We start from the raw sequence: 27797 nt of genomic DNA, 5'->3' as shown, positions 1-27797 counted from the left end.
GTTACAACGGAAGAAGGCTTGCTGGGAAATGCTAATTTGTTTGTCCAATGACCTTGCTCCCTGTCATTGGTGATAACTTGCATGACGTCATTTTTTTCCTCAACGATTCAATATTTTAGCAAGAAGCAAAAAAAAAAAAGATTTAGTAAGGGGCGTTGTTCTTCAGTAAATGGGCGATATGTTAAAAGCATAAATAATGTTTAGCAAGCCCAAACAAAATGGCGGATGAACTTCTAATGGGTGAGTACAGGTTTCTCTTTGTTATGGTGTAGGATCAGGGATGTAATTATTATCTCATATGTTGGAAAATGCGCACCTACTGTAATCCGTGTCTGTGATAACATTTGGCCGCTGTGCCGTTGATGATGAATAATGAATTCTATAAATGCAAGTGATTGTGTGATCAGGTGCCATCATCCATTCATTCATACTGTGAAAGCCTATAATGAGTTGCTGTGCTTTTCTTGATGGCTATTTGTTCTATGCTTATCGACATACTGTGTAAGCTACCTTTGTGTTGATTTGTTAGTGTAGGCTGACTAAAGCTATTTCGGATGTTTGATAGTTGGAGAAATTAGGCTGCAGTGGTTTGAGTCCAGGGTAGGCAATATATTGAATATCTATTTTTAGCAAAATAACAGCTATCCCTGGTATGTAGCGTTAGGTTTCTTCCCTTGTTTTTTTTTCCCTTTAGTCATACGTGATGCGGGAGCACACCTCCAAAGTTCAGTGAAATGCTTGTATCTACATATTGGCTACCTTACCTATTAACTTTGAAAAACACATAGCATGTTTTCACTCTTAATCTTTGTAGCCATGTTTCTATGTACCACATGGAAGCAGCATAGTGCTGTTGCTGTGATATCAACATTAAATAGATGCGAGTGGCGTTTTTTGTGGTGTGGGACCCCGGAAGCATGTCACATGGCCTTGGAAAACTAGAGGTGTGCTCCCGCATTGGGTATGTCGGGTATGACTAAAGGGAAAAAAATACGGGAAGAAACTGCGTGTGTGCGTGCACGAGCGTGCGCTTGTGTTTTTTTTTTTTTGTGTGTGTGTGTGTGTGTTGGCGGGGGGGTGTCAGTGCCTAACTTAGCCTGTTCACTTAGCTGCAAATCTATACAAGTGCTCCCGAAGGTTTTCAAAGCTAACACACATCTGATGTGCCTCTGGGAGTGCTCGTGTTTTAGCATGGTACCATGCAAGTTTGCAAGGTCACAGAAGCCCAAATACCCTTTTCGGTTTAAAACAAAACATACAGCCAACAAAACAATTTGTTAAGCTTGGGGCACCCTGTCAACCGAGCCGTTTTCTCATAAATGCTTACTTGAAAATGCCAAGTGTAACTTCCCACACCTGCAACTGCTGACATCTTGGTGAGTCCTGGCATACCTGGAGATGGCCACCCTTTGCAGATAATCTCATTCTTTTGGCAAGGCTTTTTCTTGAAAAGGGAAAAGCCAAAAGTTGCTCCACAATACACCCCGATTCACCTTCGTCACACATTTTGTGACTGGGACAATAAAACACATTAAATGAATAAAAGATTACTTGAAAAATAACGGTGTAATTCCCTCGCTTACTCTCTTTTGTTATTGCTCTCAATTAATGGAATGAAAGGACAGTCCGTGATCTTAATTGCGTAAGTGCAATTTTTACACTAACTAGCTAGCTAGGTAATGTACGGTGTACACTGTGGCCTCAATCTCAATTTTGCGATACGTAGGCCAAATGTCACCAACATTGAAAGCAATTACTTGAGTCGCCATAATATAGCTTTGTTCAATCCGGTAAAAAGGCTATTAAAATTGTCTAGTCTAGTGCAGTGTTTCTCAATCCTACTCCTGGAGGCCACTGTACTGCATATCTTCTATCTATCCTTGCTTCTTGATTAAATCAGGCGTGCTCAGCTAATCAAAAGTGCCACTGATGAGTTCAGTAAGGTAGGTAGAGCAAGGATATATAGAAGATATGCAGGACAGTGGGCCTCCAGGAGTAGGACTGAGAAACACTGGTCTAGTGGATGACAGTCTCTACTAGGGCTGGGTGATATGGCCTATAAATAATATTGCGATATTTTTAGGCTATATCGTGATACACAATATGTATCTCGATATTTTGAAATCTCCTCTAAAGCACTTCATAAATGCTCGATTTAACCCTTTGATGCATACACTCACACCAGTATGATGATTCTAGTAGTCCCTGCAACATATGTCTGCATTAAAACATCAGGGCCCCAGACTAACTTTTCCACTGGTAGCACTGGTGCTACCAACTTTCTCAGTTGGTCGCACCAGCACATTATTTGGTTGCACCCTTTTTTTGGTAAAGCATGGTATTAATCAATGACCTTGCATGTTGATGAATAGTTGTCTTAATGTGCATACCCTAGTTTTGCATTTATTTAAGGATTGACAGTGACTCGAGACTTGATATTTGCAAAATATTTTATTCTGAACATTAAGTTTCCCTCATACCGCAACCACGGGTACTGTGTTAGCCATTGTGGTTGAAAGTAGTACTTTTTCTTCACTGGCTCAGTCCGTCTTTAATGCAAAAACTGATCTCAGGACAGGGCAAGCGATTTTAAAACTGTTTGCCTTCACCTACTTTTTTCAACGGGACACATGACATCAGCTGAACAGACCGGCCGTTGAGTTTAGTGAGCTGTAGGCAAGCACAGCTTATTCTCTGCAGAAAAGCACAGCGAAAGACGGCAAAAACGCCACAAGAGGGCAGTGAGTGGGCGGTGGGAGAAATGAATTAAAAAAGACAATAGTAGATTGTGTATTGTACATATATTATCTAGAAAATTATCACTCTTAAGAGAGATACCTTTTGACATTTATTTTCGCGTAGGAAAGAAAACGTTAAGTGCTTGTCTTGCTTGCCCTGACGGCACACTACTGTTAAAAATACTTCACTAAAGTTACCTAATTAGCCAAGTTAGCCAAGCTTTGTGCTGTAAAAGCAGTGTTGTAAAAGTGGCAGTTAGTGTGAGGGGAAAGTGACAGTTTAAAAGTAGCCATTTGAAATGGATACATTGGTGAGTGAAGCAGCAGCCCCTCCCCCTCTGCACTGAGCTGCATTACCACCAGAGCCACTGTTGCCAACTTAGCGACTTTGTCACTAGATTTAGTGACTTTTCAGACCCCTTTAGCGACTTTTTTTTCAAATAAGCACCTAGCAACAAATGTAGCGGCTTTTTGGACAGACCTTAGCTACTTTCCATAGAAGAGAGTCGCCAGTACTGCCCCGCGAGCGAGAGGCACACCTCTCACTGCTTCTACCCTGGTCAGTGAGTGGCAGAGAGGCGGAGCAGCACATCCACACGGCAGCTGACATAGACGCGAACAAGCTGCGCACGTGCACACAGTGTTGCCAAGGACCAATCACTAATCTGTTTGTTTAAATTAAAACAAAGGAGGAGCAATTTAATTTGATCGTTTTGACCGTTATCACTGTCTTATCACTAACTATCACACGGAGGTCGTGCTATTAAGATATTCCGTCGCTTCTAACTTTCTCTCTGAGTGATCATTTTACATGGCAATATAGCCGAAATCACAGCACAGCCATTGTCTTTAAATTACGTGTATGGTGATTTTGTCAGACAACATCGCAGTTATAAAATCAGAATTTTAGCAGTGCAGAGCAGCAGCTTGGAAATGGCTTGGAACTGACTGCTGGTTAACATGTAGTCTTAATGGGCTGCGTTTCAGTCACTATTTCATACTCCTCCCGTTGTCTGACAACAGAAACAGAAAAATATGTAAATGAGAGCAGCTGTGTTGGGAATTCGGCTGTATTAAAATACGGTATATGTGAGCACAGAGAGTAGGAGAGAAGCAACCAGATGTAAAGAGCTGACACCACATGACACTAGGCAGAATGCAAATACGATGCAATGACGTCACAAATATGTTAATTAGAGCATGACGTCATCTAGCGACATTCAGCGACTTTTCGAGCAGGCTTTAGCTACTTTCCTTTGAAAGTAGTTGGCAACAAAGACCAGAACTCAAGAGTGACACTGCCAGGAAACAATACAAGCAGGAATTTATGAGGGACAGACCAGAGACTGTCATTGCTAAGAGGTACCACCATGGGTATATCAGCAACCTCATTTTTCATACAGATGAACCTACTGCTTGGCTGCACTAACAGAGGAGGTGAGACAGCTACAGCAGGACAGGGAGACACACCAGAGGGAGTTAGCCGTGCTGACGGGAGAACTGCAGGACAGAGAGAGGACAGTGCAGGACCTGAGGGAGCAGCTACACTCACTCTGCAGCCACAGCCATTAATACTAATATTACAAAAAGTTAGGACTGAAGTTTAAATTTTAAAATTTTAAGTCAGGTATTATTTTCCTTGTATTTACATGTTGGTTTAATATTATGTAAAACACAGATTAATCTCAAACTGGAATGAAAGTAACATGATCAAGTGTTTTATAAAACATGTTATTAAAAATATTAAAATAAATCACTTGTTTACAATACTGGAATTAATCATAGTAACTTAAACCTATTCAGTATGAAGTGAATGAGTGCGCCCTCCAAGAAAAAGACATCTATCCCAGCATGCACAGGGACACTGTGCCATGAGAAACGTAAAACCCAGGATAGAGGGGTTGAGTGAATGTGGTGTGGAAAGTGTGCAGGTGGGTCAGAGTGTCAGAGGAGACGCTGTAGAAGGACAGAGTGCCGGCCGGCCAGTCCAGATACACTCCTACTCTGCAGGAGGGGGAGGAGGGGGAGGAGGGGGGGGCGGGTATGAAAGTGCTGTTATTATTGTGCAGAGTAGAGAACCCGTCACCTCTGCAGCTCAGACTCCAGGACTGATCATTGCATCCAAACCCACTGTCAGAACCCCCTCCTTTCCTGCTGATTCCTTTATACGCCACTGCAAACTCAACCCACCCACCGCACTCAGCCTCCCAGTAACAGCGAGTCCCAGACAGACCCTCTCTGCACAGCACCTGCCGCACGGAGTTAAATCTCTCTGGGTGATCAGAATATGGCTGCTCTCTCCCTGGTGTGAGTGTCACCTTCCTGTCCCCCTCTGATAGGGACAGCTCTCTGTGTGCTGTGTTGGGGTCCAGTGTGAGCTGGCAGGCATCTGCAGACAGGAAGAAGGTTAGAAGAGGCAACATCTCCAACACAATCTACTGCATCAGAACCAGGAGAACAGCATCACACACACACACACACACATACAGATACACACACACACACACACACACACACATACAGATACACACACACACACTCACACACAAACCCATACCCGCACAAACACACACACCCGTGTGTGTGTGTGTGTATGTGTATGTGTGTGTGTGTTCACATGTGTGTGTGAGTGTGTGTGCGCATGCACACGTGCGCGCGTGTGTGTGTGTATCTGTATGTGTGTGTGTGGATGTGTGTTTGAGTGTCTGTTCCTGTGTGTGTGTGTATCTGTGTGTGTGTCTGTTCCTGTGTGTGGGTCTGTTTATGTGTTTGTGTTTGTGTGTGTGTGTGTGTGTGTATCTTTTTGTGTCTATGTGTGTGTCTCTGCATGTGTGTTGGGGTGTGTGTGTGTGCGTGTGCGTGTGTGTGTGAGTCTGTTTGTATGTGTGTGTCGGTGTTTGTGTATGTGTGTGTGTTTGTGTGCATATGTCTGTTCAAGTGTTTGTGTGTGTGTATGTGTGTGTCTGTGTTTGTCTTTTTGTGGCTGTGTGTGTGTGCCTATGTTCGTGTGTATGTGTCTGTTCATGTGTTTGCGTGTGAGTTTGTGTGTGTGTACGCGTGCATGTATGTATGCGTGTATTAATACAGGAAGACCTAAACAGCATCCAAATAATACAGGAAGACCTAAACAGCATCCAAAAGTGGGCAGATACCTGGCAGATGACATTCAATTTAGCTAAATGTAAAGTCTTGCATGTGGGAAATAAGAACCTTAGACAAGACTACTTCATGGGGGGAAAAAAACTAGAATGTGCTCAATTCGAAAAAGACTTGGGAGTAATAGTTGACCCAAGCTTAACAGGATCTAGGCATTTTAAATTCATAAAATGACTCAATAAGGTTAACTATAATACATTTTTAGGGTGAGATCAGTCTGTAGAACAAGGGGACGTAAATGGAAACTAGTTAAGAGTAAGTTCCACACTGATATGAGGAAGTATTATTTTACACAAAATGTTATCAATACATGGAATAGGTTGCCAGGTCATGTAGTTGAGGCAAAGACCCTTACTGTGTTAGACTTGATGCAGTTTTGGATTCTGTTTAATTGTCACTGAGAGCTTAGTTGGGTCGAATGGCCTGTTCTCATCATAATAGGTTCTTATGTTCTTATGTGTGTGTGTATGTGTCTGTTCATGTGGATTTGTGTGTGTGTGTGTGTGTGTGTCTGTGTGTGCGCGTCTGTGTGTATATGTCTTTTCATGTCTGTGGGTGTGTGTGTTTGTGTCTGTTTATGTGTGCGCGTGCATGTATGTGCGTGTGTGTGTGTGTGTGTGTGTGTGTGTGTTTCTTCATGTGTGTGCGTGTGTTTTTGTTTGAGTGCGGGTGTGTGTGTGTGTCTGTTCGTGTGTGGGTGTATTTGTTTGTGTGTGCGTGTGTGTGTGTGGGTGTATGTGTTTGTGTGCGTGTGTGCGCATGAGTGCTTGGGTGTGTGTGTTTGTGTGTGTGTGCGCATGTGTGTGTATGTTCATGCATGTGTGTGTGTGTGTGGGTTCATGTGCATGTGTGTGCATGCATGTATGTATGTATGTGTGCATGCGTGTTGCTGTTTGTGTGTGTGTGTGTGTTTATGTGTGTGTGTGTGTGTGTGTGTGTGTATCTTACATTTCCTCAGTCCTGCTTTGAGCCTAATCTCTCCTCCATGGTCCACACTGTAGGAACAGAAGAACAGAGACTGAGAGACACAGACTTTCTGTCTATGAAGTGCAGTGTGAAACTCAGAGCTCTGTAACAATGGGAGAGCTCCACACACTGCCAGGACTCTACTGATCAGATGAGAACACTGGGCACCATCTTACACATCTCACTAGATTTTCCATTAACACACCAGACATCTATACACACAAAGGAGCAGAACTCTGCTTACAGCAGTGTCTCCAGTTTAAAGCTGGGGTCCTCCACTCTAGCAGAGAGCGCTCTCACTCCTGAGTCTCCTGGGTGGTTGTAGCTCAGATCCAGCTCTCTCAGGTGTGAGGGGTTTGAACACAGAGCTGAAGCCAGAGAAGCACAGCCTCTCTGTGATACTCGACACAGTGATAGACTGCAGAGAGAATGAGACAAGAGGTCTTTATGTTCACAGACTGGGAGCCAAAGTGGGAGAAATTACCCAGATATCCTTTTAGCTGAATAAAATGGAACTGAACTCATTAAAGGGTAAGATTTCTACAGCTTTAGATGGACTGTAAAGTGCATGTTCCAGCCTCTAACAGCAGAGTGCCCAAGATTTCATACTGTTGAAAGTAAAATATCTTTTGTTGTTTTGCAGCAAAATAAACACATTTTATTGCTTTTAATTTCATTATGGGCTCTACTCTGACTTGGGTTAGACACACAAAGCAGTGCGTTGAGTCTGTATAGAATGAAAGGCATTTTCCTGATGGATATGTGCATTCTGATTTGTGGTGGGTATCCCCCATTTCAGAGATACACACATGGGGTGGGGTTTATTCAAAACGGAGTGTAACATCCTTGTGCCACTGGCCATTTTGCAGATTATTTTGTTATTCATATACATTCATATGCATGTTTTTACAACACCTGGGGCCACATGTATCAACTTTTCTATACATAAAACGGTATGTATGAAAAGATACTTCCCAGGAAAATATGTGTACCTCTACTCATGGTCTCGAGGTGGCATACGCATAAAATTTGTAATTTGCAGATTGGCGACAATCGCTCTCTCTCTCTCTCGTTGACCGAAACTTCACTTCCCTGTGTCGTTTCCAACAGGTATTCCATCATTTCCAATATTTTAGTTGTTTTTGCTATTTTTCTATGGGGTACATAAAACTTAAACTGTGGGGGCAGAAAATACAACTGAGGGGCAAAGCCCCCTCGTGGCGCCCGGTGCGGACACACTGGTCCTGTGTGCGCTTATTCATTTTTTGCCCTCTCTTTTGGAATCCGACCACTTCTTCTTCACCTCCTCCACCGTACGCACCTCTGGTAAAACTGCATTCATAGCAATCACCACTTTGAGCCACTCCGTATTTTTCCGTTGATTTGAAATGCCGCTAGTCCGGCCTCCAAAAAGGATATTTTTTCTCCTCACCACCTCACCAACCATGACCTCAATCTCCGTGTCCAAATAGTTTCTTTTTATGTGTCCTGCCATTGTTCTCCAACATCAATCTCTGCATTTCACTCAGATTTACCTGGGACCTTTATATGCTAATTCGACAATTTAAGGGTGTGTCTTGCTACATATAAGAACAATTGTGGGAGTGGATGTTAAGCGCGTTCATGTGCACATAATCTCACGCTGATTTGAATAACACTCAAATTTATGAAGACAATTAGGCGTACGTGGTGTGTGATAACTCTGACGAAAAACCTCTGTACACAAATTGTGAGACTGTGCCTACGCATGTTCCTGCAGCAAGTTGTACACAAAGATTGATACATATGGCCCCTGGTGAGTCATAACAATGTGCAGTATATATTGAAACTCCATAAGAGGGCATTTTTTCACCTTTTTCACATGTAGATGGAAGGGATGGGGTTAGGGGTCACTCTAACTCTCACCAGAAATTCAAACCCAAACAATATTAAATAGAAGGGTCACAAATTACATTAACATTATCTGTTATATGTAAAGTAAACTATATCTAAATAATACAACCAAATGACCCAATCATGAAAGCTATTCATCTAGCTGCATGGCAGTAACAATACATGGAGACATTAGTTAGCATTTACTTGTCTTAGCTTGCATTTTCTATCTTGCTACATGCATTTCAGTTAAATGCATTTTCACTTAACCCATAGTTGCCTCAGTAAATATCCAAAATATGGATAACATTGTAAAAATAAAAAAATTAAAAAAGTGTAACCAATGTAAGTTGCTCTGGATAAGAGCGTCTGCTAAATGCCAATAATGTAATGTAATGAAATCGCTTGAAAGTCGTTTGGTGTAAGGCCGGCATAACAATTTCAAGTCTGTAATCATGAGACACTGTACATTATTATTCTCCTCACCCCAGTCTCTGTAGTTTACAGTGTGGATCCTCCAGTCCAGCAGAGAGCGCTCTCACTCCTGAATCCTGCAGGTCATTGTCTCTCAGCTCCAGCTCTCTCAGCTCTGAGTGGTGTGAGCGCAGCACTGAGGCCAGATCATCACAGCAGCTCTCTGTGAGATTACAGCAACCCAGTCTGTGGCGAGGAGACAAGATCTGTTAGTTGGTTATTTAGCAAACCTTATTATCCCCACATGGGGGGATTTAATAATGCATAGATGCACAAAATCACACAGACACTCTTGTTATCTATTGTTTTTCTCTTTCCAGTTGTCATCTTCTGTTTATAATGAAATGGAGTATTTTAACATATATATATCTTCTGTATATCTGTCTGTAATGTGTCTGCCTTGGGGGGAGAAGTCGACCCCGCCCTGTTTGTAGCAAAAGGAGCTAGTGCAAAAGGGCAAGCTGAAGGTGATTGGCTCTGTAAAAGTGAGTCTGTGTCCACAGGGAGTGGAGTGAGAGAGAGAGAGGGAGAGAGAGAGAGAGAGAGTGGAGTGAGAGAGAGAGGGAGAGAGAGGGAGAGAGAAAGAAGGAGAGAGAGAGAGAGGGAGAGAGAGAGAGAGAGGGAGTGGAGTGAGAGAGAGAGAGAGAGAGAAGGAGAGAGAGAGAGAGAGACAGAGAGGGAGAGAGAGAGAAGGAGACAGAGAGAGAGAGAGAGAGAGAAAGAGAGAGAGAGGGAGAGAGAGAGAGAGACAGAGAGAGAGAGAGAGAGAGTTTATAAACAAAAGCAGCAAATCACTCATTGAGCTCTGCAAAAGCCTCGGTCTGTACCTACTCAATGGCAGGGTGCGAGGGGACTCCTTTGGGAGATATACCTACAGCTCATCACTTGGCTGCTCAACAGTTGATTATATGATTACAGATCTGGACCCATTCACTTTCAAAGCATTCACGGTCAAACCACAAACACCTCTATCAGACCATAGTCAAATTACTGTTTATTTTAAAATAACAAAAAATACTAACACACTCACAAGGCCCAGCAAGCTCTATAACATCAGAGAAAAATACAGATGGGCCGAAAACAGCAAAGAAAACTACCTGAGAGCAATCTGCCAACCCCAAGTCAGTTCACTGATAGAAAACTCTTTAATTAATACTTACCCCCATAGTAAAGAAGGTGTAAATCATGCTGTCAAAAACCTAAGTAACATTTTCCATTACTTAGCATCAATTTCTAATCTTAAAATAACAAAAAGAACTCATAAGAATAGCCAAGAAAAGGAAAAATGGTTTGATAGGGATTGCAAAATTATGAGAAATAACCTTAGGCTACTATCAAACCAAAAGCACAGACAACCCAACGACCCTGATTTACGCCTTACTTATTACAATGAGCTTAAAAAATATAAAAGCACACTCAGAAGGAAGAGAGAACAGTTCACTCAAAATCAATTAAAAACAATTGAAGAATCTATAAACTCAAACAACTTCTGGAATAATTGGAATACACTGAATAAAAAGCAACATGAGGAACTCGCCATACAAAATGGAGAAATATGGAAAGGCCACTTTGAAAACTTTTTCAAAAGCGGAGACAGATTCGACCCCAACAACTACCGAGGCATCTGTGTGAGCAGTAACCTGGGGAAGTTGTTTTGTAGCATTTTGAACAACAGAATTATAAAATTCCTTATCGAACACAATGCTTTGAGTAGAAGTCAAATTGGTTTTTTACCTAAATGCAGAACATCAGATCACATTTTCATCCTACACACCCTAATCAACAAATATGTAAACCAAAATAAAGGCAAAATATTCGCCTGCTTTGTAGATTTTCAAAAGGCCTTTGATTCAATTTGGCATGATGGATTATTCTTTAAACTTATTGAAACTGGTGTAGGGGGAAAAATATATAACATAATAAAATCAATGTACTCAAAAAACAAATGTGCAATTAAAATTGGAAACAAACAAACAGAATTCTTCACTCAAGAACGGGGTGTGAGACAGGGCTGCCCACTATCACCGACCCTCTTCAATATTTATATTAATGAATTGGCAAAAAGACTCGAGCAGTCAGCAGTACCTGGTCTCTCATTAAATGACTCTGAAATTAAATTCCTTCTTTTTGCAGACGACTTGGTCCTGCTGTCTCCAACAGAAGAGGGTCTACAGCAGAACCTAAATCTCTTGCACAAATTCTGTCAGACCTGGGCCCTGACTATTAACCCCCAAAAAACAAAAATTCTAACATTTCAGAAAAAATCCAGATGTCAGGGAAAAAAATTCACCCTCGGTTCAAATACAATCGAACATGCAAAAAATTACACATACCTTGGGCTGAAGATTACTACAACCGGTAACTTTAACCTGGCCGTGAATGACTTGAAAGAGAAAGCAAGAAGGGCTTTCTATGCCATTAAAAATCTATCCAATTTGACATACCAATTAGAATCTGGCTCAAAATTTTCCAATCAGTCATAGAACCAATTGCATTATACGGCAGTGAAGTGTGGGATCCACTCATGTACAATGGGTTTGAAAAATGGGACAAACACCCAGTTGAAACCCTGCATGCAGAGTTCTGTAAGTGTATCCTCAAAGTACAGAGGAGCACACCTAACAATGCATGCAGGGCTGAATTAGGCCACTATCCCCTATCAATTAAAATTGAGAAACGAGCCATAAAATTCTGGAAACATCTCAAATCAAGTGACCCCAACGCTTATTGTTTTAAAGCCCTGAAAAGCCAAGAGATGAGCACAAAAATAAGTCCCCTCTGCCAGCTAGTCTTGAGGCTCACACAAACTAATATGACAAACAAGAATAACCAGACTAATACAACTCACAATCAGCCTCAGGACTATGCCACCCTCGCACAAACAATTCGGCCTAACCAAATTATAAAAACACAAAAAGAAAACTATCTGACATATTGGATTGAAACAACAAAAAATCAAAGTAAACTTCAATGCTATTTGGCCCTAAACAGAGAATACACTGTAGCAGACTACCTGTCCACAGTGTCTAATACAAAACAAAGGAAAACCTTGACCAGGTACAGACTAAGCAACCATAACCTGGCTATTGAAAGAGGCAGACACAGGCAGACCTGGCTGCCCACAGAAGAGAGACTATGTACCCATTGCAGCCAGGGCATGATAGAAACAGAGCTCCACTTCTTGAGTGAATGCTGCAAATTCAAAGCTATCCGGAAGAAATTCTTTCCCGAATTCAAAACCATCTACCCAGACTTTGAAAAGTTTGAGGACAGTAAGATTCTAAGAATTTTACTAGGCGAGGAACAAGATAGTGCCAGAGTCGCAGCTAGGTATGTGGATGCCTGCCACAGAGAAAGAGAGTCACTCCATCGGTAAAACACTTCACATACACACATACACACACACACACACACACACACACAAACACACACACACAAACACACACACTCACACCACACACACAAACACACGCATTCACACACCACACACACACACACCAGACACACACACACTCACACACACTCACACACTTCTGTATTTGTTGTTTGTTTGTTTTAATGTATGTATAAATGCTTTGGCAATACAAATGGAGTTTTTGTCATGCCAATAAAGCTCATTTGAATTTGAATTTGAATTTGAGAGAGAGACAGAGAGGGAGAGAGAGAGAAGGCGAGAGAGAGAGAGAGAGAGAGAGAGAGAGACAGAGAGAGAGAGAGAGAGGAGAGAGACAGAGAGAGAGGGAGAGAGAGAGAGAGGAAGAGAAGGAGAGAGAGAGAGAGAGAGACAGAGAGAGACAGAGAGAGAGAGAGAGAGAGAGAGAGGGAGACAGAGAGAGACAGAGAGAGAGAGAGAGAGGGAGAGAGAGAGAGAGAGAGGGAGAGAGAGAGAGGGAGTGGAGTGAGAGAGAGAGAGAGAGAGAGAGAGGAGAGAGAGAGAGAGAGGGAGAGAGAGAGACAGAGAGAGAGAGAGAGACAGAGAGGGAGAGAGAGAGAAGGAGAGACAGAGAGAGAGAGACAGAGAGAGAGAGAGAGACAGAGGGGAGGGAGAGGGAGAGAGAGGAGAGAGAGAGAAAGACAGAGAGAGAGAGGGAGAGAGAGAGAGAGAGAGAGAGACAGAGAGAGAGAGAGAGAGAGAGAGACAGAGAGGGAGAGAGAGAGAAGGAGAGACAGAGAGAGAGAGACAGAGCAGGAGAATGCAGAAAACGTGGTGCACACTGGATCCCTGAAAAGGGGCAGTAAACTGTGTTTCTGTCTATAGCTCACATCCTTTGTTGACATAACATGTGATCCAGCTTTTGAACTTTTCACTGTAGTAACCAGACTGGGAGGGAGAGCAACAAGCAGCCATAAGCCTAATGTAGCTCAACATCCAGGTAAAGTGTGCCCATTATTATTATTATTATCCTTTATTTTTCCTGGAAGATAGAAACGTCTTTTTAGAGAGAGACCTGGCAAGAAAGTCAGCAGGAATGCGCACTACACTACTTCTACACTACACTACTTTTGTGTCCAGAATCTTCAGTGTACTGGGTGCCACTTGCACATGAATAACATTCCTATAATCTAGTATAGATACAAAAGTAACTTGTGCTTTTTAGACAATTTATCCATATGTTGTTAAAAACTCAGCTTTCCATCTAAGCTAATGCCTATTTACTTGCAGGCCAATATGTTTTTGATCTGCTGGCTGTGAAAAGTTAAAATCTTTAAACACATCCATTTGTCTGCAGTAAAAGTAGAAAAAACACAAAAAGAGGTTTCTTTGGATTTAGAACCAGTTTCAGTTGAAAAAGCTGATTTTATTAAATGCAAATCCTGAAAGGCCTTCTCAGTCTTTGAGGGGTTTGAATAACCTACAGTCAGCACTTGAATAAACTAAAGATGCAGGGTTACCAAACAGACATATAATAAATGTCACAGTAAATTATACACCTGCTACAGGGAAGCTGGAAGCCAGATATTGACTATACATTACAGGAAGGCTACAATTTGTTAGATAAACAATGTTAGAAATTGTTCTACTCATTCTCTTTGTACAGAAAAGGTAGTGCAGGTTTCCTGACTAGACATTTTTAAATATCTTGATTGAAGACATATTTCTGCTTACACTAAATGTATAAACGTGACAAAATAACTTTAGACTGTACATTCCACAGCACTCTCTTTGAGAATCCCATTGTGAGGGCTGCAAAACAAAATTTAGTTTTAATTACTGATTAAATGATTCATTGATCAGATTTATAGTACTGATTAAATGATGGGCTGCCTGAATGTGTGCAAACTACAGCAGTACAGAGTGTAGTTCAGAGCAGGGATTTACTGAGGTGAGAGACGCTATGCAAACACATGTGGCCTCAGCTGTACATGAGGTGCAGGTAAAAATTGTAGTTTAGCTGAGGAAATCACACCCACATATCTGACAGAGTAGCTGAAGGTAAACAGTTTCACACAGTATTTCATGCCATTGTTACTTCTGAAGCACTGCATGGTCTTTAGGTTTTTCAGGTTAAGTTTATAGAAGCTATCAGTACTGCACATGCAAGTGCAGTATTTAATGTCAATGAGTTAACGTACAAACTGGTCATGATCTGCCTTTATGAATCAGATCTTACAAGCAGCACAGGGGTTCATTTCTTCTATGTGAAATACAGTTATACAGAGACAGACAACGCATCACCAAGAGTTTTAAAGTTTTGCTACTTGGGGACATTTCGTTTGTCACATTTTGCAAATTTCGTTCATGATGATCAAGTGTCATCTGTGCCCGTGTGACAGGAATATTGCAGTGTCTGTGTGGCCGTTTATCTGATCTACTTTATAACTTGAAATCATTTACAGTTTATGGACTATTGTGTAAAGTTGAACGAAATGGAAGATATTCTGTGCAAATTTATTTGAAGATTCAGTGAGCAGATTCATTCCTTTGCTGAATCTCCTGCCTGTTTTCACACTTTCCTCCTAAAATTATACATGTACTCATGAAGAATCACATGAAGAACTGCATATCAAGGGCAAAAGCACAGGATGCTACTTATCTCAGCTTATTAATTGTGAATTTCACCCATTGCAAATCTCATGTGTGTTTCTGTAGCCTTTACTGCCAGCACTGCACACAGAATCCTTTAGTCAATTGGCCCTGGGTCTTTTCTCACGTTTGTCTGAACACTCATGAGAGAGTGATTGGCAGTCAGGGGTTACTCAGCTTCAATGTACAAATATTTCATTCTCTGTCACTAAACATGACCTAAAGTTCTTTTTAATTCTTGAAGTTAAAATATTTCATTAAGATAGTTTAGATAGATTTAATATTATCATATCTTTCTAGCAATAAAATGTGAAATAGGTCAGGATTATTAAATAACACCACTCACCTCAACTTCTGCAGTTTACAGTTTGGATTCATCAGTAAAGCACAGAGCAGCTCCACTCCTGAATCTCCCATCTTATTGTAGCTGAGGTCCAGCTCTCTCAGGGGGGATGTGACTGACTGGAGAGCTGAGGTCATTATTTTACAGGACTTCTCATTAAGGTTACAGCTACTGAGTCTGTAGAGAGGATAAAATAAACATCTTACAATGGAAAATATCTTTTAGACCAAGTCTTTTGAAAAATCTTCACGCCGTAGCAGAACATTAATAGGTAACAGTCTGTTGCTTATGACTTGAGAACTGACCCTAATCTGGAAACTGAATCATGTATGAAAGGCAACATGTTATTGAGGATACCAATCACCCAGTGCACATGGCAGTGATATGATGATTTCATTTCAGAAGCCATAGCACCCTGTAGCCCTCCCTTGACAAGCAGCCAGGCCTGGTTAGTATCTGTGTGGGAAATGATCTCAGAAAAGAAGACCTCTGCTGGAGGTGGTGTTAGATGGCCAGTAGGGGGCAGTCTTCCATCTGATTCAGGTACAAACCCAACACCCAGTGCAGTGATGGGGATTCTGTGCTGGTAGAAGGTGTTTCTCATCCCTTACTTTATCTATAATGGTTTTGTTCAAACTGAGCTCTAAATGAATTTATTAGAGCTTACTGAATTTATTTATTAAAGGTACCAATCATTTTTCACTTTTCTACAGTATCTTTATAGCAGATTGTAGCAGTCTGACTACAGTCTTACTAATGAGTAATGTATAAAGTGGTCATGATCTACCTTTATGAATCAGATCTTACAAACTGTTTAGTAATGCAGCTCTCCAGAATGAACCACTAAAACAAAACACATACCAAGAGACACAGGGGTTCATTTCTTGCATGCGAAATATAGTTATTCAGGGAAATATACACTACATAAAAAAATGCATCGCCAGGCAGCATTTAAACCTTTTCCTGCTTAGGGGCATTTTGTTTGTTCCAATTTGCACACCATGATTGCAAATTTCATAGTTTACTAATGATACTAATGACTGACAGTCAGTCTGTGTCTATTTGTATATTGCTCTATCTATACACTCTCAACAGTCATAGGACCCACCATGTATTTGCAGGAAAATACATGTGCTTATGAGTCTGACTATACATGGTTTGAAAAGAATAACATGAGAACATTTTAGTAACCAGCACAGAGCACTGACCTCAACCTAATAAAGTATCTTTCAGATGAACTGGAACACAGAATTAGGGCAAGGCAAAGACAACCATCTTCAGTGGTGGAGCTTACTAATGCTTTAAAGGAGTGGAGCACAATGCCACCAGCTTTCTACCAGAAATCAGTAGCCAGTCTCCCACTGAAGCAGCCATGAAGGCCAAAAGCAGGCCAACATGCTATTCTTTCCACAGAATAAAGACGTGTTTCATTCTAAATCCTCCACCTTTCTACCTTCCTCCCAATGTGCATATGAGGAACTGCATATATATCAATAGCAAAGGCAGTGACAGTTATTAATTGTATATTTCATACATTATGGCTGGTTAGTAAATCTCATGTGTGTTTCTGCAGTCTTTACTGCCGATAAAGCACACAGAATCCTTTAGTAAATTTCACCCTGGATCTTTTCTGACAGTCAGTTGAACACACTCATGAGTGAGTGATGGCCAGTCAGGGGTTACTCAGCTGCAGTGTACAAACATTTACTTCTCTATTATTCAATATGACCAGACGTTTTCATTCTTGAAGTCAAAACTGTTTAAGAAGGATCCATATTTATTATTTTCATGGAATCTTTCAGGCATTACTTACTGAATGACTTCAATAACAAAATGCTGATGAATCAGGAATATCAAGCAGCATCACTCACCTCAGAGTCTGTAGTTTACAGTTTGGACTCATCAGTGCAGCACTCAGCAGCTTCACTCCTGATTCTCCCAGCTTATTTTTGCTGAGGTCCAGCTCTCTCAGGGGTGAGGTGGCTGACTGGAGAGCTGAGGCCACAATTTCAATGGACTCGCCTGTAAGGTCACAGCCACTGAGTCTGAAAAGATAGAAAGGCAGAAAAAAGCACTTATAATGAAACATTCTTTATAAGAAAAACATTTCTACTTCAAAATGTCTCTGAGGGAACAGTTATCACCTGTTGTTTTTTCTTTGTATCAAAAACCCTTAAAAGCTTTAAATTGTTTTGAATGAATGATCTGACTGATTTTAATGACTTTTACAGCAGTGACCATCCCAGCACTGATTGTGGTGCCGTGTCTCTGGAAGTGTTGGTCCTCCTCCCAGGACTAAATCCTCCATCACTGCTACTGCATCTGCCTGCAGTGCTGCTGCTGTGAGACACTCTGCTACTCCTGAGGTTCCTGATAACCCAGCCACCTGCTGCTGCTTCCATCCCCACAACCCGGCGTTCCCGTCAGCGAGATCGTCACCACACTCTCACAAGCACAATTCGGCCTGTTGGTGTGGTGAGAGACTCTCAAATCTCCTGCTCAGTTCTGACTCCTAGGCCAGAGCTCAGATGCAACATTGCCAAGGAAATAGCAGGATGTTTCTCTGTGGGACTAAGGTTGGACAATCACCTTTCAGCATGAACAAGGAGAATGATGGTATTTACAATAAGAGGAAAATGCTGTCAATCTTCTGACATGTTTTTACTGCTCATTTTGAATGTGAAAAATGCAGGAATGCCTATTGAGGATCTCAATCGCAAATCAGTCCTGCTGCAAAAACTCACTTTAACATTAAATGAAAAGTACAAGGTGTCCAGGTGCCAGCATTCAAGATACTGACATGTAATTGGATCTAAGAGTAAGAATGGGACCAAAGGAATTATACATGCCACCACTTATACAAAAATGAGGGAGTCAGAATCTTAAGAAAGAGTTATGAAACAGATGTGCAAAAAAATCACACACATATAAAGGGAAAGATGTCATATTTCATTATTTTCCTTGTAGATGGAGTGAAGCTTCACATCAATTTGGTATGTTTAATTTTTCCAGACTAACTGCCATTTAAACTATTTTCTAATCACTGAGGAACAGAGATTCCAATTCCTTAAAATGAAGCTGTTCTAACAAAAGGAACAGCTGAGGAGATGAAGATGGCTACACGGTGAGAGAGGCACTCATGAAAAATACAGACTGTAAATTCCCTTTGATGGTCTGCTGATGTGTGATTCTGCAGTGCAGAGGAAGTGAGTATATTGTGATGTGTGTTTCTGCAGTGTAGAGGAAGTGAGTATATTGTGATGTGTGTTTCTGCAGTGCAGAGGAAGTGAGTATATTGTGATGTGTGTTTCTGCAGTGCAGAGGAAGTGAGTATATTGTGTTGTGTTGTGAATGATGCCGCTCTGTGCATCAGCCATAATGCCTCTTAGTGATGGGGACATGCAGACCTGTCACTGGGCTCCCTCTGAAAGCTCCCTGTGGCCAGAAAACCACAGGTGGAGAGGACTTGCCTCTGCACTTGTACAGCAGTATTGCATCTAGTTGGGCTCTCCAGTGCTGGGATCAACAGCATGCAAATATATAGGAAGAAGCAGTGCTGTACCATTCATACTCATGCACCATAAAGTCTGCCTAATCTCTGAATGCACACTCATGGCATAAGGTAGCATTAGCCATATCCTCCAAAAGTGCTAGTGCATTAAGTGGAGCAACAGACATCTACAGTACAGATAGTACACACGGGGATATCATGTCTTTGTTAAACTCTCACACCAGTAAAAATAATTTGGTTATGGTAGCAATGCTGTCACATCAATTGAAATCACATTGTCATTCAATTTCCAAATTCTTGATTTATATTATGATAGTATCTCATTTAATCTTTTCGTTGAGGAACAATTCAAAAACCTGTTAATATGTTATTTGAATTGCATCAGTCATTACTATGAATATTATTTGTGTGGTTGGTTTCTATAGTCTATTTATTTCTGAAAGTTATCACGACATGTAATATTGACTTTTATTGAATTTTCCATACACACATATAGTTGGGCAGATTCAACCATTAAAGTTAATACACATACCAAGAGAAACAGGGGCTAATTTCTTCCTTGTGAAATACAGTTATACAGAGATACACACTATATAAAAGACACATCCATAGGCAGAGTTATGTCTGTCTGAATTTTTCTCACCAAGAATGCAAATTTTACAGACTACTAATGATCATTGAGAGTCAGTCTCTGTCTATGTGACTATGCTACTGCATCTATACACTATCCCAGAAAAAGTCACAGGACACCCTGATTGCAGGGAAACGGTTGTGACTATGAGTCAACAACTACCTCGTCCTCATCGCTGCTGCTCTCACTGTCCTCACTGCCCTCAGGAATAAGCATAGCTTTGCCTTTCGCCATAAAACTTACAAACATCAACCTAAGAAAGATATATGTGTAAATTGTCTGATCCTCTATATCACAACAATAGAAGAATAGATGGAGTCATTATGGAAATTTGTATCCCTTAATAGGACTTTCTCAGTTATACATGACACAGAGCCTTTAAAGGTTTTAAACACCAATTTTTAGAAATTTTCATATGAAATAACTAAAAGTTTTAGAAAACAGTTTGGGCTATCTAGTAATTTTTTTTTGGTAAATGATTTTTATATATTTTACTGTTTAAAATGGACCATCATGCTACTCATGCATGTGCACATGTGCTCTTGTCTCCTTCACTTCCTTATAGCAACAAATGTTATAAACATGACATGAGAGCATTTTGAAATTTACATCCTCATTTCTAGTTATTACAAGTATATTTGCAGCTGCCTGAAAACTAATTCTAACAGCCATTATGGGGTAAAACAACCCTACATAAAACATATAAAAGGAATCGATATATGTGGGAGCTGAACATATCAACAAGACAAAAACAAGAAGACAACAAGAAAAAAATATGTTGGAAATCAGCTTCTTTATTCACTCTATTCACTCTTCCACAGGCATGTAATTGGTAAAATTCATAAAAAGAATAAAAATAAAATAAATAAAAATAATAGGCCCAATAGCTGAAGTGGAGAGCCAGGGGCGTTAGTTTATAAGTGTTCAAACAGGTCTTAATCACCTGTTTATTGGTAATATTTTTATGACTTGAGCTATATTTTTCCTCAAATAAGCCATAAACATAGCTAGGTTGTCAATTTCAACCCAGTCATAAAAGTGAACTGGCTAGCTAACTCATAGGTGTCAACCTATACCATTTGTTCGTATAAAATACCGGGTTTGCACATATGCACTGTGAGATACGGGAAATGTAGTGTAATACGGGGTTTCCCCAAATAGAAAAAAAAAAGAATTAAATAAATAATAGAAATTAACGACCTGTAAGGAGGCTGGAGAGCAAACTCCAACAAAAGAACGCCAGGGAGGTTTGGAGTAGCATGAAAGCCATCACTGGCCAGGGAAAGGTAACTGGCTATGGTATAGAAGGTGGTGTGGATGAGGCCAATGAGTTAAATCTGTTTTTTAACAGGTTTGATGATGCGGCTTCTGCCCACCCCTCCCGCCCCCCGGGCCTATCCTGGGACTCCGCCCCTCAACCTGCTTCATCTGCTCCCCCTCCCCAACTCCTCTCAATGACTCCCTGTGATCCAGACCATCCACCCCCACCTCCCCTCCTCCATCGGGGCTCTCTAATAACTCCACAGGGCCAATCACCTTCTCTGCAGAGATGTGAGAAGGGAGCTGAGCAGGCTACGCCTGGGCAAGGCAGCAGGTCCTGATGGTCTCAGTCCCAAAGTGCTCAAGGGTTGTGCTACTCAGCTGTGCAGGGTGTTCCAGCACATCTTTAACCTGAGCCTGAACCAGCGAATGGCACCTCTCCAGTGGAAAACATCATGCGTTGTCCCTGTTCCCAAGAAAAACCACCCCAACACCCCCGGTGACTACAATAAAGTCAATGGAGAGGCTGGTCCTGAAGCACCTTCGCTCCGTAGTCAAGCCATCGCTGGACCCCCTGCAATTTGCCTACGGGCCACGCATGGGTGTGGATGATGCCATCTTCTGCTGCACAGGGCCTACACCCACCTGGATGAGGCAGGCAGCACTGTGAAGGTCATGTTTTTCGACCTCGCCAGTGCTTTTAACACCATACGGCCTGCCCTGCTCAGAGATAAACTCTCGAACATGCAGGTGGATGCCCAGCTAGTGGCCTGGATTACCAGCTACCTCATGGGTCGGCCACAGTATGTGAGGCTGCAGGGATGCGTGTCTGACACAATCATGAGCAGCACGCGGGCACCACAGGGGACCGTCCTGTCTCCATTCAGCAATAGATACATAGATACAGCTCACAGTCCTGCTATCTGCAGAAGTTCTCTGACGACTCTGTCATTGTGGGCTGTATCAGTGGGGAACAGGAGGCCGAGTACAGAGGGGTGGTGGACAGCTTCGTGAGGTGGTGTGAGCGGAATCACCTGGAACTCAACATCAGGAAGGCTAAGAGCTGGTGTTGGACTTCAGGAAGCAGAGGACTCCTCCGAACCCGGTCAGCATCAATGGTGCTGAGATGGACATTGTGGACGATTACAAATACCTGGGTGTCCACATCGACAACAAACTTGACTGGACTAAGAACACTGCTGCATATGAGCCAATTCATTACACTGTGTCTTACTTATTTATATTTTTCTTATCCTCTGTTTATTGCGTTGCTGCCTACTCTGTCTTATTCTATTCTATTTTTATTTTTATTTTATTTTGTATCTTCATTGCTGCATTGTTTTTGATATTCATACTCTTTAAGTGAGCAATTTCCGGCACAGTAATTTCCTTTGGGATGAATAAAGTTTTATGTTATTTTATCTTATATTATCTTATCTTAAATAGTAAATTAAGCTGTAATATAAATTAACAGGCTTTAAATCATCTGATAATGACTAGATGATGCAAATAGCAAGCTAGCTCACATGCTCAGTGGTTCTGTGGTAGGCTACGTCTGATTTGTTTCTTGCGTAGCTAGCTAGCTAAGTAGTAATCCTGCCGAATTTTATTAAACATTGTAGGGAAAAACGTTTCCTTCTAGCTGGATGTCTCAGGTAGAAAAGTTTGGCAAGCTAGACTCCACAGTCATCAAGGTTAGCGCTTTCTTCCGCGGCTACCTAGCATTAATGATGTAGCCTACTAGTAATGATTCAAAAAAATAAGTGGGAGAATACACCATTAAATAAAATATTAATATTATACTAGACAATATTATCATTTATGGTTTTATCCTTTCAATTATTTTAAAATGTAATTTTGTTTGGTGCCTGTGAAGCTTAGTGTGAACACGTAATGTCAGTACAGCGCAGGTTTGATGAAGACGGTGATGTGAGAGTAAACATAAGTCTCGTGTGACGCATTCAAACTTCAAAAGGGCATTCCAAACACAATTTCTGTTGCTGTCTATGAAGGCCGTCTATGAAGGGAATGACTGCCTGTCACCTGCCTTCCGAATGGAACGCACAGGCGGTTTTATTTTTTTTTTTTTTGCCTTCTCTGATTGGCTAGTACTCGTTGCCTTCGTTCGTTAGGAGTGAGATGGTTAGGGTAAGAATATCAGGGTCAGAGCCAATCAGAGGCAGAGTAGGGGCGGGTCTTCGCAGAATGCGGGTGGGTAGAAATGCAATCCACAGAGAGGGTAAACAAGTGTTTCTGAACTTCTGCTGTTGTCGGTCACCCGGCCAACCCCCCCCCCCCCAAAAAAAAACAATTTCTCCTTAGATCTGCACAAGTCTCGCAGGTGAACTATTTTGATCTCAAAATGGCGAATTACGTAGTTCGAGTTTGTATCTTTAACACCTGATTAGAACGTTTAACCCTCCTGTTATGTTCAGATTTACTAACATCCGTTATGTTTGGGGTCAATTTGACCCCAGCAATTTAAACCTCCAGAAAATGGTGGAAATTAAAATTGTTACCCAGATTTATGTGTCAGGTACTTTATATTTCTTTGTTGCCTACGTTAATAGGCTTTAAATAACCCCCCACCCCTATACATGTAGAATACCTATTATGCGACAATGGAAAAACATGAAAATCACCATAAAATCTCACTGATTAACCTAAAATCGAAGAGAAAGATCTTTTTGGTATGTTAAGGCCTTTATATTATTTCTTTTATATAAGTACAGATTTTTTGTTATTACGAAATGCACTCAGATATTCATCTACAGTCATGTGGAGGCCTGGATTGTAAAGAAAAGGTCATCGCTGAACCCATTTGTGCCATACATCCCATATTGCTGCGAGTTTGTCACGCTCTTGTCGGCCCTGCCTTGTTTCTCTGTCATCAAAGCGTATGACACGGGAGAAAAGATGAAATTTCTGTAGAGACATAGTGGCTGGAGATATTGCCCTTCCAGTGTCAGCATTCCAAAGGCTTGCTGTTGCTTCGCCTTTTGACTTGTAAACTCCTGCCAAAATGAGCAACCCAATATAGGCTTGCAAGTGGGTCATATCCAAGTCTTTCCAACTGCCCCCATACACACACCTCCCCTCCAAGTTTATCATCTCAAGTATAGCTCAAATGCTGATTTTATGTCTTGGGCATGGCTGACAGCATATCTGGTGGGGCCTGAAACCATCCTCATAACATTAGCAGCACTAAGTCTACCCTGTCATTCAAGTGGGGAGAGGGACCATAATAACTTTCCATTTTTTGAAGGTAACATGCCTTCTGGTGGTTGAGAAACAGGAGGGTCAACACTTACAGTCTCATTCTCATCAGACGAGGATGCCTCATAATCAGGGTCCTCCTCAACGTTATCCTGTTTCATATACAGTCTCCTCTATGTCACTCTCACTGGCAAACAGCTGTGACAAAACCTCATTGGCAGAAAACTTTTTCTTAGAGTTCATTTTCAATTGAGAGAGAGCATAAAGAGAGAGCACATAGAGCACCAACAGGAATGGTTTTGAAGGATGCTGTGCAAGGTTTTATATGTTTGCTCCTCCTCTACTGTCATGCGCAGACACAGGTGTGGGAACCATAGTTCCCCTCCCCCACAGCACGGGAAATATCAAAGTTCTCATGGAAATTATGTTTTCCCCTCCCCCATGTCATGTGAACTGTCAGTGGTTCTCGCACTACTACAGGCATTATGATAGGTTATGGCCCTAAAACAGAGGGAAATCTTATATTATAAAATTATATTATAAAATTGCATTTTGCAGTGTCCTCAATATCATCCAAAACAAATGTGTGTAAAATGTTCATATTTCTTATGTTTTATACAGCTAAAACAGCCTGGGGTCAAATTGACCCCAAACAACACCAATGCGTACAACATGAGTACAGGGCATTAAAAACATATGTTAATTTTGTGTTTACCCAGTTGTCCCTATTAAATTAGGAAAAGTCATTAAATATGAAGCAAAAAAAATGTTGAGCATTTATTTAGAGACGTTAAACATTGAATGGGGTCAAATTGACCCGAAACATAACAGGAGGGTTAAGAAATGTTTCTTATTGGGTTCCTTCCATTGGTGTCAATAAACACATTTGGTGGTATACACATGCAGTTTACACATTGCTTTTGTTGAACACCAAAATACAACCAAAATCAAATGTTGGTTTTGGCTCAAATAACGTGTTTGGCAACTTGGGTTTTAGTTTTCCGTTTGAAAATCGTGGACATGGGGCCCCAGGAGGTGCGTTAGCCCTGGGCCCTGGTGAGGCTTAATGCACCCCTGCACACAATGATCCCTTTCTGTGAATCCGTCATCAGCACTGCTACACAATGTGCACAGGATATTCCAAACGACTGCAACACAACTGCACCACTGCCTTTATTTTCACCCACAACTGAGATTTCCTCACATGGACCAGTTTGGTCACCACTATAAAACCAGCTGTGTCTCTGTACCACTGCTGGCAGCTAGAGATTTGGTAATGCAGACACTTATGTTCCTTTATGAAAGTGTAGATGCTGATGTTGTCACCACAATGCTGACAGTAGCAATGATAACACAGTTTCGACAATAATCAAAACAATGCATATCCTCTCATTAATTATTTTATTCATGCATAAAATGATACACTGATAAAGATCATAACCATTACTGCTTACCTCAAAGCCTGTATATCACACACTGGACTCGTCAGTCCAGCACAGAGCAGCTTCACTGCTGATTCTCCCAGCTTATTGCTGCTGAAGTCCAGCTCTCTCAGCTGGGAGTTTGCTGACTGGTTGAGGGCTGAGGCCACGAGATCACAGGACTTGTCATTGAAATGACACTGATCCATTCTAGAAAGGGAGAAGAGGCTCTTCTTAGAACATGATGAGGTCTCTGAATGACAAATGGACCCCAATAAAGACATCAAATGCACACTTCCTGTCACGGGAGTGACCGAGACACAAACTCAGACCACGCGATCCTCAGGTTCAGGGCGTTTATTTGAACGGCAGGCAGTAGAGCGGTCAGAGACAGGCAGGGTTCAAAGCACAGAGAAGCAGTCCGGGGGCAAATCCAAAGTCGGGGAATCGGGGCAGACAGGGTCGGGAACCAGGCAGGCGGGAAATCAGGCAATCAAATCCAGGCGGCAGGCAGAATCGTAGTCAGGATGCAGGCAGGAAAAGTGATAACAGCAGAACATAGAGATAAAACTACAGCAGGGACAAAACAGGTCGGAAACACTGAAACAAACTAGCAACAAGACAGAGACACGCAGGGAAGATATAGGGCTGGGGTGACGAGGAGATGGGATGCAGGTGGGCAGGCAGGCAGGTGAAGGTGATGGGGAAATCAGGCGGGCGGAGACCAGGCGGGGGGCGGGGCGGGGCTAGAACACAAGGAAAACAAAAGCTCATGGACAGGGAAAAACAAAACACCACAGCTAAGGGGGCGGAGCCCTGACACTTCCTGCATTGAGACTCTAAAGTTATTCAGCACAAAGGGGCATATTCATAGTCATCAAACCACGCTGTGAGAGTACTGGCCTGACCAGTAAACAATCTTTACAATAAAGCTCAAAGGGCCTAATTCAGACCACTGAGTTTTATACCTGCTCCTTTTCTCTTCCTGCAAAGAGAGACCTGGAATAGCCAACCACGACTTGAGACAGCCTTCAGTTTACATACAAAGTTACATACTAAGTACATACTAGTTAAATACAAAGCTTCATTTTCCCAGACAGTGTCATACTGCACCAGAGGAAATTTCTCCTACACCAAAAAAAAAAACAATATGATGATAACGTTACCATCACTGTTACTAATAGAATGCCATTTTCCATGCATTTCACAATACATATATATATATATATATATATATATATATATATATATATTTTATTATTAGAATTTTTTGTTCTATCTGCTGTAACACACAATTTTCCTATACAGTACACTCTGGGAAGTACTCAGAGAGGAGTCAGTTGTCCTCATTTTATAGAGAAAACTGTATAAAATAAAACAATAAAAACTGTTTCCTCCCTGACCTATGTATATTACCTGACTACATTAGTTTACAGACATTGAATTCTCAAGTTTTTAATATTCCAAGGCAGATTGCATCTAAGACTTTACAGGTATAATCAATTCCATTTTGATTTGTATAGTGCAGCTAAAGATGGTTGCCATTATTCCTGTAACCAGAAAAGTCAAGATTCTCCATGATAACTGTTTAAAATTCTTAGCTGAATGTCTGCATCTCTTTAACAAAATGAAATGTTATTATAATCACCATAGCTTTCAGAGGGAATACTTTTTCAGCTTGTCCCATTACTTGTGTCTGATAGCCTGCATCAATGCTTCTAACTTTTTCACACATTACAGTAAACTCCAGTTAAGAGTGTTTTACACTGTCCTCCACATGTTTTACCAGGCCAGGAAACTATCCCTTTCAAATTCAACTCTCATGACCATATAAAACTTGTTCAGTCTGTGGAGGGCCATTACTGTTCATAATGGATGGTTGGTTACAATGATGGTTGTGCATTAAACAGAAATATACATTTTAACATTTTAATGTGCGTTTTAATATGCTGTTCCACAGGATTCCATGGGTATTCCTTTTGTTTATATAGACAGTTTGTATGAATCTGCTGATAACAGAGCTAACAGACTGAGAGAATGCCAATGTCAAATAAGTGAGTGCATCAGTGAAGAAGAAATACAGTACGCTGTTGACATTGCTAATAATCCTGTCCAAATAAAAATGACAGGATGAAAAACATAATTAATGAGTAAATTCTCACCTCAGAGTGGGTACGTTGCTCA

The 27797-nt window shown here is 41.3% G+C and overlaps 1 protein-coding gene across 1 annotated transcript in view; it reads right to left on the bottom strand.

The window, feature by feature from the left end:
- Nucleotides 1-27797, bottom strand: part of LOC118790422 (NACHT, LRR and PYD domains-containing protein 12-like) — a 104140-nt gene that overhangs the window by 30620 nt on the left and 45723 nt on the right. Inside the window, exons 10-12 of the mRNA XM_036547334.1 lie at nt 17446-17619; nt 15578-15751; nt 9219-9392 (exon numbers count right to left, since the gene is read on the bottom strand). Of these exons, the coding sequence (XP_036403227.1) occupies nt 9219-9392; nt 15578-15751; nt 17446-17619 (522 nt within the window). The remainder of the gene's footprint in view (nt 1-9218; nt 9393-15577; nt 15752-17445; nt 17620-27797) is intronic.

Source organism: Megalops cyprinoides, chromosome 1 (assembly GCF_013368585.1).
Source record: "Megalops cyprinoides isolate fMegCyp1 chromosome 1, fMegCyp1.pri, whole genome shotgun sequence".
Lineage (NCBI taxonomy): Eukaryota > Metazoa > Chordata > Actinopteri > Elopiformes > Megalopidae > Megalops > Megalops cyprinoides.
The sequence above is the reverse complement of the archived record's forward strand: the minus strand, read 5'-3'. Positions and strand labels throughout refer to the sequence as shown.